The sequence below is a fragment of the Acyrthosiphon pisum genome, chromosome X (assembly GCF_005508785.2).
Source record: "Acyrthosiphon pisum isolate AL4f chromosome X, pea_aphid_22Mar2018_4r6ur, whole genome shotgun sequence".
NCBI lineage: Eukaryota > Metazoa > Arthropoda > Insecta > Hemiptera > Aphididae > Acyrthosiphon > Acyrthosiphon pisum.
Window position 1 is genome coordinate 55,122,609 of NC_042493.1, and position 17,067 is coordinate 55,139,675.

The 17,067-nt window shown below is 28.4% G+C and overlaps 2 protein-coding genes across 2 annotated transcripts in view; both read right to left on the reverse strand.

The window, feature by feature from the left end:
• The window catches only part of LOC100162528, a 19,879-nt gene extending 15,416 nt beyond the window's left edge, over window positions 1–4,463 (reverse strand). The window contains exon 1 of the mRNA XM_016804485.2: window positions 3,912–4,463. Within this exon, the coding sequence (XP_016659974.1) occupies window positions 3,912–4,002 (91 nt within the window). The 5' untranslated portion in view covers window positions 4,003–4,463. The remainder of the gene's footprint in view (window positions 1–3,911) is intronic.
• Window positions 4,464–10,499: 6,036 nt separating this feature from the next.
• On the reverse strand, window positions 10,500–15,707 carry LOC100160156 (actin-like protein 6A). Its single transcript, XM_029487262.1, has 5 exons — window positions 15,053–15,707; window positions 12,935–13,326; window positions 12,615–12,866; window positions 11,354–11,533; window positions 10,500–11,276 (listed from the first exon to the last, which is right to left on the reverse strand). The coding sequence occupies exons 1-5, from the start codon at window positions 15,288–15,290 to the stop codon at window positions 11,061–11,063; spliced, it is 1,278 nt and encodes a 425-aa protein (XP_029343122.1). The 5' UTR covers window positions 15,291–15,707; the 3' UTR covers window positions 10,500–11,060.
• Between the last annotated feature and the right edge of the window lie 1,360 nt (window positions 15,708–17,067).

Genomic DNA, 17,067 nt, shown 5'->3' on the forward strand with positions numbered 1-17,067 from the left:
GTGTATAAGACAAAGAAAGAAAATCGCCGCTTCCAATCCCCTTAAACCATTTATTTAATTATTAAGTTATGTCATTCATTTTCATCAGTTATTTAAAAAAAATATTTTAAGTAAGTTTCAAAGTACTTATATGCAAACGCCTGTAGATGAGTACACTATGCACATGAATATATCATATAGTACCAATATATATTAATTAAGTAGTTTACGAATGGGTATAAACATTAAACGAGAACAAGCATTATGAGACACACGCAGTGTATAATATGATATTATACCTATATTTATTATCAATACCTTCTGCGGTACTTGAGCCCGTAAGGTCGTTTACCCAAATAAATAAATACCTACAGCTTAAGCTCATACTTGTACTTCTAACTTTCTGAATATAGGTATTAGGTATATACCTACTACCTATAATAAATAAATAAAACCCATAAGTAAATAAACTATATAGTCTTTAAGAAGACGCTACATCCACATGTGCTGTCTCCGTCTTACAAATGTAAAATATTGCAAAAACTGTTTTGCACGGATAAGAACCACTCAGGCTATAGACCAAGCTGAGCAACCAAATGTTCAAATATTATAAATAGGAGAACATATTTTACTGTGCAACGTCGTTTTTATTTTTTCGATATCCGAACTAAAAAAAGGGTATTCTAGTTTGAAAATTCATTATTTTTTAGTATTTAGGTATAGCGTCCTCTTAACACAATTGAAAACCATAGGTAATCAATCCAATTTTAAATACATAATATGCGATAATTATATAGGTACCTACATTATTTTTTATAACTGATTAGGTACTATATGCGTCTATGTAGGTACCGAAGTATCATTATTTGCAAAAAATATTTTACTTATTCAATATTGTTTTAGTTTTCTGTGTAGTGTGTACCTACTATAGCAAAAAATAGGGACTAAAGAAATTTGTACACAAGACTTTCAGAATTTTTAAGCCATATTTCCGGTGGAACAAATGAAGGTCGTCGCTTTGGAAAAGGGTAACAACATTTTTTTGTCTCACGGGCACCGGTCATGTAGATCGATCCTCAAAATCGTTGTACCATCGAATCTAGAAATAATAATTTATAACCAACAATCGAGGAAGGTAATTGTACTTACTATACAAACTTAATAAGAAGGCTGTATTGTATCTATAGGTATAGGTAACTAATTGATTGTGAAAGTTTCAAATTAACACTAATTATTTGTGACGGGTAGGTATCATCGTGATAATTTATTTCCGATATTTTTAAATAATTATAAAATGTATAATGTTATAGCACAAGTCACAGTCAGTTGTACAATCAGTTATTCGATTATGACACATAGAGTTTCATTTTTGGAATATTATTAAAATAAAATGTATGTACATATTAAAGTTAATGGGCACATATAATTATATATAATCGAGTGTTCATATTATAATATAATGAGTTAAAGAGCTTACCTACTAACAGTTTTGTTTTTTTTTTAATTTTATGTAATTAAATAATTTTGAAATCCAAAACTAATTTTTACAGTTATAATATTTATTATACTTACGCATTTGTACTGATTTTTATAGATCTAATATTTAGAACGAACTACAAGAAAAAATATACCTACCTAAGAATTATATGCTTTAGAATCCTCTAAATACCTATATTCGGACAGCCAACACACCCGTATTCGTTTATATTGAAGGTGTATAATAATTAATATTATTAGTAGAAAATTATTTTATTTAATTATTGATATAACTACACATGCGCGTTGGGAAACTATTATTTTACAATAATTATTCATGGAAATAATGTCATACCGATATAGGCACACAGTTTGTGTTTCGGAGGTATGGGTTTTGAAGTTTCTCATAGCACGTAAACGACGCGATTAAATCGATTGCCAAAATTCGACCTTCAGGCTGTAAAACTAAATTAGGTACGTACCTATCACATCCAATGGCACGCAACGATTATCAACACATTTTATTAAAACGTTATGTTATGGCTCAATCAATTCCATTTTTTTTTCTAAATTCAAATGTACACATATTTCGGGACTTGGATACAAAAAAAATATGAAATCGCAATAAAATTAATATTAATGTTTTACCTCATTATTAACCAATACGACGTTATGTATCGATATATACGACCTCAAGTTTCACATTGACTGTAGGTACACACTGCAGATGTAGATTAAGAAGATATTTCTGGTTTAAGTATAAAAGTATTTTAAGAGCCGCTGAACCGCTCAAAAAACCGTATTTATAGTATTATGATATTATAATATTATTGATTTCAAACATAAAGTTGGTCGTTTAAACGACTAAAATTTTATATTTTTTTATTGTGTACATTTATAGGTCCAACAGACGTACTTTAATGTATGCAATTATACGCTGTTTGAAAAAAAAAATAGAATCAATTCATATTATTACTTAATATATTATGATTATAACGACATTGAAACGATTTAATAAATAAAAAAAGTTAAAAAGATAAAAAGGTTGAAAATTAGTGCATGTCCGTGAATTTAAGTACATTCATTATAATATATCTATATAAAAGCAGTTAAAAATAATTATGTAAAGTAATAAATTTGACAGAAACTCGTCAGAGTCATTACAATTCCAATTTTATTTTGGTAGTTATATTTGATATTTCATAAATAAATATATTAATTCACAAAAACCAAACTTTGTTTCCTCAATAATCTTTTACATTTAAGTTTTAGTAGGTATATTATCATTGCAGTATTTTATTTCAGAATGTGATTTTTAGTGAACATCGACTTATATCAGCGTCATATCGGCATTATATAAGCTGTGTGACATTGTGAATATTCTATACTTCTCGACTAAAGTAAAATATTGAAAAACTCTACAGCTGAAGCTTGAAATAAATCTATTTATTTTTTGATTTTCTTAATAACAATAAAACACTAGGTATATCACATTTATGTATAGGTATAGGTAATTACAAACAAATAATAATTGAGGTGCATGTTCTAATATTTCTATAGGTACCTAATTTATTAATTTCGAATGTTCCACATAAAATATTTTACAAACAATAAGAATATGATATAGGTACTTCTGATTTTCATATTATAGATTTTTAATTTTACTTTTATGTATTCCTAAGTTTTAGGATTCACAAAATATTGATCTCGAGTAGGTATTTAATTAACTAGATACAAATTTAGTTATTTATTGCTTTCGAGATGTGCCAATTAATTACCAATTAAATTATGTACTATTTAGTACTCACCAAACAAGTTATTTTTCAACATCACATTTCAAGTTCTTAAATAAGTTTTATTTCGTTGTATTTTAACTAACATCATTATTATATTGTATTATAACGATGGTTAAACTACTTAATATCTATTGGTATATAATAATATAGGAAATATACATCAAAATTCCTAGATAATTCATTTTGCCGGTAACGAGTATAATATATAAAATAATAAAATTGTTATTATATAAGTTATAATAATATATAATACCTATATATTAAATCGAAAACTGTATGAAAAGTTCGAAACAATAATTTACTGCCAAAAATAGTTTTATTCCGTACGGTTAATAAAAAAAAAAATTCTTCTAATGAAATATAATAACCAGGTAATCAAAAACGGTGATTACAAATTGGTGAACTAAAAGCGTTCTGAATATGCCTTTCATAGGTATATTGTTTTAGAAATTTTATGTATCGTATAGTTTTGATAGATAGAATACAAAATTTTCTTTAATATTTAGAATTAACTTCAGCTGAAACAATCTGTGCACGGTTAAATCATCATTTATATGACGATTGCCGTCACGTTTACTGCATTGACATTCAAAGTCACCACATCATGATATATAAATAGTAAAGTTTCGCGTTATTAGTAAAAAAAAGAATAATACAGACCGTTTATGCCCTGGAGGTTGAGAAAAGAGCCGGTGTTGGTGACGGTGAACACGTGGAACAACGACACGACATAGGCGCCGAACGTACGCATCTCGAGGCCCGGCAAAAACGCAACGACGATAGGAAAACGAACCGGAAGTGGACGTAAAAGCCGCAGTATGATATATGAAAAAAAAGGTAAAGGTCCAAAGGCAATCACGACGACAGCGACGATTAAAGACTCGACATTTTTATAAATTTCTTTTCACATAATGTTTCGATGCATAATATTATCGATCGGGTCCCGATCATCACACACACATAGTATGGCTCTCGCGAGTACCTATTCGCTAGAAATATTGCGCACTAAGTTGGTGTATGTTAATAGGAAAATGTATCGCCACGTCTTGTCGTATTGACGTGTCGCGTGCTAAAGACGTTTGCTACAGACTTATCGGCCGGGCGCGATATACACTACACGACGGTATAATATAGTTTAGAGCGGTCAGGATATAAAATGTCGTTATTTGGCCAAATACCCATAATAATTAACGGCCGTATGACGATAACAGGAATAATAATATTATCTACCACTGCCACTGTGCCACTACACCACGGTATACATTATATTAATATGTACCACTACCTAGCACTCTGCTGTAGGCTATGTCTGTACCGCCACCGAGAAACCACCCGACCATTTATAATTCGGCATATCACAAATCGTTGTCGCTCCGGGCGTGAAATCGAGCTCGCACACACTCGCACATTGTCTTGGGCAGCAGCAATCACGAAAAAAAATCGATGAAAAAAATCGCTCGAACGCGTGCCGCCGCCGCCATCGAGGACAGACAGGTTGGCGGCAAAACCTCGTGCGTTTTTAGTCAAAACATGTTGTACCTACCTACGGACGCGACGGGTTATCCCGAAAAAAAATCTAGCCACTACCTAGGTTTCAACGTATTTAGATAATCTAGGACGACGACCAGTAATTAGTTACATGTATGTCAAATAATTAAGTAAATGGGTTACATCATATTTGTACTCGTTTGTATAGTATATTCATTGTCACTTTTCATCGAAAGTATCATAATATTATGACGTTACATTAAAATGTTAATTATCTCTATGATTTTTCCATTATTCTACGATTTCCATGAATATATTACAGGTTTGATTCAATTGTCTTTGTATGGGTACCTAATATAATAGATAGTAGGTACTATTGCTTGATATTATTTTTTTTTTTTAATTCAGGAAATTTTAAGAACAGTTTACGCAGACTTGCTATTACTGCTGCTTGTATACCAATAGACTGTACTTAGTAAAACAATAAAACCCAAAGAATAATATTCTAATAATATGTGGGTTAGGCTCTTTCTACAAAACACCGTCAAATTAAACACTTTTTTTGAAGAAATTCCATACATATTTTTTAATGCATACATATTTATTTTATAATTTATAGGAACCTATACCTCTACAAATAGTATAATTTTGAACTATTTTTTAAAACAGACGTGACATTTCTGCTAGGATCACGACAATCCAAAAAGTAAATTAGTTACCTACATCTTAAATAGTGTTTACTTAAGTAAACGTTATAATTGTGTATAACTTGTATTTCTCAGAAAAAAAAACTATGAAAAAAATAATTACTGTTCTCCCGTTTCCATAAATGTGTTTTCACTTTTAATTTAAACAAATATTGCCATATTGGTCAAAAGCAAAATTCGAGAGGCAAATTTCCCATATTCTGAACTTACATTTTTAGTTTTTACATGTTGAATTTACATAAACTTCCCGTTTAAGCTCATTATTTCTTTTACAGTTTTACTTTCATAATAATATTAGATGGCTATTTATTATTATATAGAATCCAATGTTTCATTATTAAAGAATATCAGGGGAAATATGGATATTGTTACAATATACCTACCTGTATTTAAAATTATTGGTGATATTATATAAACACGAAATCATAACATACGCGTTTCCAGCTGCCACCTATAGGCAGCAGGTTAGATATTGCAATATTTAAATCAGATATCAATGTACGGCAAACCTATGTTAATGCGCACGACGTCTAGCTATTTAATGGTAGATTGAACGTTTTGCAACGTTTTAGTTCTGGTAAAAAAAAAAAGAGTGTATAGAAGGACGAAATGCCTATCGTGTATATAGGTACGAGGACTCCGCAGAAGGTGAAGGTCTCCAGAAAAGTGAAATCTATATAGGTATAAATATTTATATTATATTATTGTATATAGTAATAATATTTATTATTGTATATACTAATAATATTATATTATTATGTAGATAGTATAGTGTTTGATCTAATTGTGTTGCGCTGTTAGCATATAGCAACATTGTTATTAATTTGTATTTTTTAGATACGTGAGGTGTAAGAAATAATTATTTAATATTGTTGTCAATAATATAAGATATATTTAGCAACTGTTAAAAAAGGGATGTTTAAGTATTGTTATACCAATAAACTGTTTAATCACATCGCAAATAAAATAATATACAAACACAGAATACTCACCTATACAAAATTCTTTAATTTATTATATTTTATTAGATATGTTGTTCCTTATTTAAATATTAGCTCAGTAAGTGCATCTTACTGGTTTAATAATAACCAATAATTTTTTTTTATGAAAAAATAAATTAGGTGCTTACATAATATTTTTAAACTATTAATTATTTTTCTTTAATCAATATAAAATCACTTACCAAATATAGTATGAATTCAAATATATTTCGGGAAAAAAGGTGGACAAGTCGGTACTACTCTGCAGTATTGTAGTCTGTGCCGTGTGGGTCATTGACCACTGTAATGCAAAAAAAAAATGTGGGTAAGTGAATGTCGCTCTGCTGTACAGTAGGTTACAAGTGGGTCACTGTATAATGGATAGTATTAAATTTGAATTCAATGATATAATGTCACTGTATAAGAAAAACGATTCTGAGCGGAGATGGTATGTCAGTCTAAGTATAAGACATATTATCTACTTATCTATGGTATTAATAAAAAAATTGACCTATAATAAGTACCTATAACAAATTCCAAATTAATAATATAACAATATCCATTAGGTACTTATAACGCGTTATACATCAACAACAAACCGGGATACTATCATAGATATATAATTGTATACTTTAGAAGTTTCAAGTACCCACGAATAATATTATACAATCATAACAAAATAATTAAAATAGTTATTCTAGGTTTTATAATATGTAATTTCGTCTAAATTTGAAATTAAAATGACTATAAAAATAAACTGTGCTTATGTATTTTTAGATTTTTTGGTAACAGAATTAACTACTTAGGTGGAATCTTGTTTTACATTTTTAATCCTTAGATATAAAAGTTGAACATTTTATCAATTTTTAACTACAAAATAATTATTAAATTTTAAATTTGATAAATTTTGTCAAAATTCGATCTTTAAATGCTTATAAAAAAAAAATTGCGCCTATATATATTTAATATTTTTCAACTGCTATTGTAATAAAATATCAGGAGCCTTGTATTACATTTTTACACTTTTTGGCCGAACAGATAAAACTTTATTGATATTTATAGAAAAAAAAACTAAAAAAATTGAAAACTGACCATGTCCGTAAACAGCTCAAAAAGTGTCAAATTATTTTCAAAATTTCATCGTATATAGAAAATACTAATATAAACATTCAGTGAAATTTTCAAGTATCTACAGTCATTCGTTTTTTAATTACAACAAAATAAGAAAATCGTTACATGAGAAATCGAGTGAATATCAAATGTTGTAAAAATATGAATTTCAAACGATCATAAAAATTTAATTTGACTTTCTTATAGATATTTTTTGTTTGATAAAGGTAGATAATCTTATAAGGAATCTTGTATTACATTTTAAAATCTTAGATTTAAAAAGAAAAGTTTTTACGAATTCTTAACTCAAAATAATTTGCTAATTTTCGTGATTTTTCCATATTTTTTCAATTTTTGAACTTTAAATGCTTATAAAAAAAAACTGTGAGTAAGAATTTTGAATATTTTTCAAATGTCAATGTAAAAATATAGTAGGAGCCTTGTATTAAATTTTCAAGTATTTTTACCCACAACAAATAAAGTTTTATTAATATTCGCAGAAAAAAAAACTAATACCTATTATTGGAAACCGAAAATGTAGGGATATTTTCAACAGTTCAAAACAAATCAAAATATTTTAATAACGTATTTAAATTATATCGTGTATAGAATATTCAAATATAAACAATTTTATGTATCTAAGGTCATTTGTTTTAAAATTACACCAAAACCCAAAGTCGATTTTGCGTAAAAATTCCCGTTTTTCCTTAATTTTCTTATGTTTTTCACGGCGCTTTTAAAAATTACTGGGAATTTTAATTTTGACCTCCCCAATGCACCAACAATATTCAATTTTCCATCGAACAAGATACTGAAGTTGAAAATCGAACCATTATTTCGACTACTTATAGTGTAGATAGACACACACAAAAAAAAAACACATCATTGTAAAATCAATATATTTATCGTTCCGCTCAGAATCTAAAAAAAAAATAAAACCAATATGTATCTAAATATTCGTAATACCTAGTATTAAAAACAATTATTATATTCTAATAATTTATTATAAACAATGTATAATAAATATATTTTTTCTTCTTTTCTTTTGTTTATTTTCGATTAAATATTAAGATATAAAAAAAGATTTAAAAAAGGGTGTAGGTATATTGTATTGCCTGCGAACCTTTGACGTATAAATTTATGGGCCATCGCCAATCGGTAATTTGAGTTCGAGACCACATAGAATTGTCAAATTTGAATTCAATGATATTAAATCATTGTATACGAAAAACAATTCCAAGTGAAATTAACATTATCAGCGTATATTATTATAATATTTTTTTCTTAAAAAAAACTAAAATTATTTTCTATAATTATCAATTTTTCCCATATTTCAACTAAATTATAAATATTAAAAAGACTGTTTATACCTATAGTTTTTAGATTTTTTGGTTACAGTGTGAACTACTTATGAGTTATGAGACACCTTGTTTTACATTATAAATCCTTCACTATAATAATTGAATAAATAATTTTATATTTTTGACTACAAAATAATTTGCTAATTGTTGAGATTTTTATGAATTTTGTAAAAATTTTAACTTTAAATGCTTATAAAAAACGTACTTATGAATCATACAATTTTTTTTGAACTTCTTTTATAATAAATTATAAGGAAACTTGTATTGAATTTTCAATTTTTTGAACCAACAAAAATTTTTATTAGCAAAAATTGACACACAGAAAAACACACACACTTCATTATAAAATCAATACATTTATAGCTCCACTTAGAATCTAAAATTATAAAATAAATTGTACATTGCATCATAAATATAAAAATCAACTAACCAAACAAATGTTGAGTACGAAATATACATTCAATAATAATCTTATTTTTAAGTTCAGTAGAAAATGTACACATAATAATTTTGTATTTTGCTTAAGGGTTTTAACACCTGTTTAATATAATATATGTAATTATTTAAATAAATAAATAAATAATATTATAATAATCGGCAATAAATTAATGTGAATGTAATTAATGTTCCATTTTACGTAGTGTTAAATTTTCTTGAATCACACCGCAAAGTAGTATATACAAATACCAGGTATACCGACCTACTTAAGTTTATTAAAATATAATAATTATTTAATTATAAATTTTTTTTTTGAAAATAAAAATTTAAGTATTTTAAATAGTTTAAGCACAAGCACAAAATATGTTACATTTTAACTACAAATTATTATACAAATGTAGGTAAGAAATATTCCTTTATAAGTTATTATAGTATAATACAGGCTGCAAATAATTTACACACATTTTAAAATGTTCACAAACTCTGATCTCGTTAGCGCACAGAATTGTACAGATTTAACCACTCAATCGCGCACCAAATACCTACTTATTACAGAATTAATCATTTGTTACCGAAATAATACACTATGTGTTTGTAGGTACGTAATGTAAAAAGCTAATGGCCCCTTTCGCCGAAGCTGATTATCAATTAAATATATAGGTACCTATATATTAATATATTATTATGTCATATTGTTCAAAATGATTTATTCCTAAATTATTCATATACTTATTACATATATAAAAATTATTTTACGTGCCTACAGTTTTGTTTTTTATTTTATGAAATTCTTATTTGGTTTTAAGAGGACGTTACACGGTCATTTATTGTCTCCGTCTTACAAGTGCGTAACATAGCAAATCGTACGTTCAGCAGAACACGTGTGGCTCTGTTAGTTTAAAAATTAGAGTGAATTAACTTTTTATAAAATGTAAAGGTAATATTATTATTAAGGTAGTCTCATCGGCTTTTTATTATATTTTAATTTGAAAGCGAGTTATGAGTATTTTTGAGATGCATAAACAATTTTAAATTTTAAATTTCTCATAACTTGCTTTACAATTAAATATAATAAAAGGAATGCAGGTTTTCCAAAATAATAATCTTACTTTTAAATTTTATAAGAGGTCATTTCACTCTAATTTTTAAACTAACGGAGCTAAACGTGTTCTTCTGAGCTTACAATTTGCTATGTTACGTAATTGTTAGACGGAAACAACAAATGTCGTGTAAGGTCCTCTTAAGATTTTAGTTTTTATTTTTTATTGGTCCAGAGTCCGGCAACTATGGCCATCAGCTATTGTGGGGTTACATTACGGTTGTAACGGAGGTAACGGTACACTTAGACTATTGGGTGGTTTTTAAACTGTGGGGGAGGGTACTGTAGGTTTTTGGTAAGCACGTGTGTTTGGTTTTGGCAGAATTTCAAATTGGGCACCCGTAGGTTTCTGCCATGCTTGGTTGGGGGATGGCGGCCTCTGTCTAGACAGTTGCCTGCCCAGAGAGAGGAGCCGCTTGTGGTCAAGATTTGAACCGGCGACTGTACTCGTCGGAACTCACGCTTTACTGATGTAGTCTTCTTGGCCACTCTGTCCCCCTTTTAATATTTTTATTCAATGAAAATGTATGAGTATAATCTGTACACAAACGAGTTGTACAGAATAAGAGCAAATAAGTTGTAATTTTAGTAAATGTGCTCTACCAGGGCCACCCATATTGACAATATTAATTGCACTTGTTATGAATTTGACCTTTGCCTCCATCGTTATACTCTTGACAGCTAAACCACATTTGTTGAAATGTCCCAGTCGATGCTATTATTGAACCACCAATCCAGGCACCAAATCGCCTCTCAACAGATCCATTAGGTGAAATCATTTTCAATTTCATGCTAGGTGGTACACGAGTTGTGAGATCCCGATTTAATCTCTCTGGGAAACCCTTTTGGCACATCAATATTAAATATCTTATATTAATAAACGATAGTATTTAAAAATATTGTTTAAAAAATGAATTACTTGTATCAATGAATTTCCACCAGTGACAACAATGTTATTATATAAGGTAGGTCTTATGTCCACATCACACATCCCTGCGCTAGTGACAACAATATGGCTCATGCTTAACATAGAACCACCCATATTAGGGCTAGGATCAAATAACATTTCTGGTATTTTGAATCTTTCGTTGCCAAATTCCTTAAAAATATTATATATTATATTCATTTTTTATATTTAACCTTAAGTATTGATACTATATTTATAGTTTTTAATTGGAGAATTTTGTTTGACTAATATTTTGGAAATTTCATTAATAATGCATATTTCGTTAACGTGCATTTAAAATTAACCAATGTTATTTCTAAAGAAATTATTTGTAAAATAAGTTATACGATCAATTACTATAATATATTAATTTAAACATACAATTTTATATAAAAACCATTATTTTATACAAACATTTTATAAGATTCTATAGTATGCTACGATTGATATGGGCAGTTGTAAATTCCGCTGAATTATAGGAAGTCGATTTTAACGTTTTAGGGTTGGATTTGAAACATAATGTAAATTCTACCATTTCGAATTTAAAATATGCAAATCATTTTTATTTAATCATAACGATCAATCCGATCATGCAATTTTCATTAATATTATAAAGGAATTCTAATGTCTTAATATTATGTTTACCTACTTTGGATCTTATAAACGAATTTTTTCACTAATTTTTTTGAAGAAGCGTAGTTTACTTGTGAATATTTGTTTATTTTCACATTTTGATTAGATATTACCTAAGACTAAATTTGTTAAAAAGTTGTTAGTGAGATTTACAGAAGACAAGACAAATAATCTAAATATGTTTTCAAAATTCTTATTACATAATTAGATAGATCAGTACGTTGAAATGAAAATATGTGTTTTTAGCAAGAAAACCGTCCTAGTGGAGTGAACGCCATACATGAGTATTTGAAGGGGTATGGTATAGGCAATTTTAGTGATAACTGAGAAAAAATAAAATTCAAAATACTAATTCAAAGTAATTGAGTATTTGGTTTCGTGTCAGTACCATCATTGTTGATTGTTACTATTGTTGCGTGATTCTGAGATTTTATATATATTATATAGTTACCTATTATAAAAAACGGATTCCGTTAATAAATCCCACTAAGGCAACGCTCATAGTTAATAAATCAAACTTGTATACGATAAATACGATAATATTTGTAATATGTTTTTATTGAATTTTACTACTTTACTATAAGTTTAACGTTATTATTACTTGATTGTAACCATTAGGAAACTCATAATGAGAAGTTGGTAGAGTTGATACAATTTTCTCATCATACGGAGTTTCAGATACTTGCAACACAGAATGCTGAAAATCTTGAATAACTGATTGACACATATAATTATACCAAGAGTCTGTCACTTCTGGTAGTGTCCTTTTCTTTGTCCATATTGGTTTTTCTTTTTCTTTTACCGGTGTTTTTTGTGCGACCATGTAATGTGGTGTCACTTCGATATTATTTTCCTATCAAAGATAAAAATCAAAAAATCAAATGGATTAATACATTGCTATAACAGTTGTATTGGACTTACAGCCAGGAACTTTTTGCATTGCATGCTGATGAAATTTCCACCCAAAGGACATTTGACAACGGCAGAATGTATTACATAGCCGTCGTGCACGGGAATGGCAGACGTATGCATCGCACCACTATCAACGATAATACTAGTAGGACGACCACAAGAAAATGCAGCTAATACAGCATTTCTACATAGATATACAGCTGGCACATGATATTTTTCAAACATTAATTCTACCAGTTTTTCTCTTTTAGATTTAGTATTTAATGGTGATTCACTAAATAATACTGGATGAAGCTGTGACTCTGTGTGTAAACATTTTGAGTAAGAATAATCAATAATCTTTTCGAATAGATCCCAATCATCGATCATGCCGTCTTTCATACAGTTCATCACTTCTTTGTCTAGAAAAAAAAAAATATTTTACTAATATGAAACTTTTTCTCAGGTAGATGGGAAAATCAAATAATTGGCCGAATAGTATTGGGTACTATCATCACGGAAAAAAACTGGTTATAGTAAATAATTGAATCATTTTCAGTTGGCATAACAATTTATTTAGTTATGTCAAACAATGTGTTTTGTTGAAAGTACTAAAACTGCTTAGTTAAAAAGTTTAGTTGCACCATCTGATTGTAAAGTAATTTCAACTACTTACCATATAAAATAGTAGCCCAAATCGTACCATATAAAATGGTCGATGTACAAATATTGAATAGTTACATCATTTATACAATTTAGTACAAGTATAGTACAAAAACTAATAACCTAAGGCCGTACATTGTATTTGATGGTGTAGGGGGCTGACTAGCCCCCCTGAAATTTTCTAGTATTACGTAAAATTAAAAATTTAACAACAGTTTTTTTTTCAATAATTTTTCTTAATATTCCCACCCAAAAATTGTTTTATAATATATGCATTCATCATGTAAATACAATCACAGGGGCTGGAACTAAGGGAAATTGCCTAGCTCATTTATGTTTTCCGGAACTAAACATAATTAATTATTGTAGTCATTAGAAAGTATAATATCAATAGTGTCTTAACCCTTTCACTGCTGACCATAAAAATCTAACGCATCTGCATTGTGCTGAATATATTTTATAAATTATTCAACTGGTATTTTCACCTTATAAAGAAAGATCTATACTCAATGAATCTGAAAAACTTAAAAAAAAAATTGGACCAAAACTTACCAAGTTATAGATAATTGTATAAGTCTTAGACAGTGGTTCTTAAAAAGTTTTCAGTTAAATAAAATAAAGTACAGAATCAATTCACATGACAATTTAGGAACGAACCAATTATTTTTTTTTATAATGTCTGATAATTTTTAGATATTTTTTTTGTGATCTCTTTGGATTTCTCATATCATCACATCATATCGACGAAAACAGCAATTGTTGATTTTTAAAATGATAGGACGCATATATGCGTTCATAGCACCACAGTGGGCCATACAAATAATTTATTTTTTAAATTCAAAGATAAAGACCAGTAACTAATCCACAATTTTACTATTAAATAATAAATTATTATTGTTATTATTTAATGCCACTACAAAAAAAACGTTCACTTTTATGTATATTTTTCCAATCTGCTAGTGATAACTGAAAAGATATTATTAAATTATTGCTAATAATTAAGAGAGAAAAATGATTTATGGTTAAAAGTCTTCAGTTGGTCAAAAATGCATAATTTGGTAAATTTACATAAACACTATAACGTATATTTGACTAAACAGCCAACAAGCGACTATATTGCAATCACGAATCAAATAATCTTAAGCTAAAAAAATAATTTGATGAATAATGAATCATTGGCGAAAATAGTGTTTGAATTTTTTTTTTGTGGGGGGGCTACTATAATAATATCGAATAAGTTTAAAGAAAAAAGATTAAAATTTTGTGTGGCCGAAAGCACCCCCTCATTATTTACGCCTTTGTGAAAAATTAATAAAGATACATTGATGTCAAACAACATTCTGGAACAATTGTAGGTATAGGTACATTTAAAATTAAAAAGTCTGGCAGGGAGCAACGAACTTTTAGGGGGGAATTTCGGCTATGCTTATTTCTTATACAACGTAAATATTTAAAGTACCTGTATATATATATATATATATTTACCTTTACGAGGTACACGCAATGATGTAACATCAGTGAAATATTTCGTGTTCCCATTGATCCGGTTGCCGGATTTCGCACCTGGTTCCAACATACTCGTATCTGATGTGCCGTCATTCAATATGCCAACCATAGACGGTATTTCCCATTTCGGGGCATCATCTTGGGCAGCACCGACGCGGATCGATTGCGATCCCAAGTCTAACACGATCGCACCGATTTCGTCACCTCCATACAACATATTGATATTCGTGTTTCTGATTTACTGTTCACGAAAGAAAATAGACAGCAATTCTATTAATGAAAAATACAATTTACAATTTATAAGGCGGATATTGGAAATTTAGAATGGTGGCGTATTATACGAATAGTTATCACAAACACTCAAAATAATAATAACAATAACAATGTGGATGTTAAATGATAGCTGACGACTCGATTAAACAGGCTTGTTTTTGTTGTATTCGTTGGATGAATGTACTTACAGTGTTGCCAAATTTTCAGCATTATTGTGTATTCGTCAGTTTCTTCGACAATTATATAACCATACAAGCGTATAAGTTATCTCTGGGTACTCGCTTTGAAAATAAAAATGTTAATACTGTAATAATGATGTATACAATAGTAAAAAAACAACTGTGTTCGAAATTGCGCCGAATTAAAGTGTTGGTCGCTAGGAAATGGAAGAGGGAAAATCAATAAGCTACCCGGTAGGTGGGACCCTGTGTGTATGTGTCTTGTGGTGGGGGGAGTTGCTTTATTGATTTGAAACATCAACGTGAGGGTGAAAACGGACATCTGTGTGTCATCCGCATCGAAAGGCGTGGATTCATTTTTATCTTTTATTCCCCGAATTCTATTATACCAACCCCCTCAAATTCTCGTAATTATATACTTCTGCTCCTTATTATGATTCTTGAACTGCGTGGGCCCATTCAAACTCTTTACAACAATAACTCTTAATTTATACATTTGTACATCTTTGTTTACTATTTTTGTGTGCTAATTAACTATCCCGCGAATAACACCAATTTTCACAACTGACTTGGATATTCACACGTGTTTTATTCGTATTAAAAAAACCGTCACAATCGCGGACAGCACAAAACGAAAATTTTGCAAAAATAATGAAAATTATAAATTTAAAGTAATGCTTTTATATTAAAAAATCATTTAAATTTAAAATAACAAAAATATATATATATATTATCTGGCAATACATCATTTCTATGCTATTTTAAATTTTATATAATTATGTAGTTAAATTTATTATTAAAAATCATAAAACAAATATCTACTTAATGTTATTCAAATTTTATTAAAAGTAAAAAAAGTATTGTTGAGGGTCAAAAATAATGTGGCGATAGAATAACTGTATATAAAACCCAATATAGTACTATATAATATAGATGCGGCACTTTTGGGCTGGCCACGAGTGGTGAGAAGAATGATCTTTTTTTTTCAAGATGAAGGTGGAATGACCTGATTACAAAAAATGTAAAGCTGGTGAAACCAAACTGAGATTGGCGATTATAAATTATGCATATAGGGAAATATGGCAAGGCATATGTTTTTCAGTGAAGTCTTGAAGGCTGACTACAAAGTAGAAGAACTTAAAAAAATATTTAGTATAAACTCAATTATTCTCTGTAAAAAAAATTAAACCTTTATTTAAATTATATTCAATTTGACTAATTTCAAATTCTTATAAAGTAAAAAAACCAAAAAAAAAAAAAAAAAACCTTAGAAACAATACATTTCAAATAGATCTAAAAAAAATTGTATATTATGATAAATAATTCATTGAAAATAAAAAATTATTAAATTAAAATAAAACAAACTCTAAAAAACGGAATAAAAATACTCTTGAAATCATTAATTTTAATTCTAATAAAATTAAATCAAAATAATAATATTAATCATAATATACAAATAGAACCAAAAAATAATCGTATACCTACCTAATAATATTAATTAATATTATTCTAATAGCAAACATTGTCTTTAATGCTCTCAAA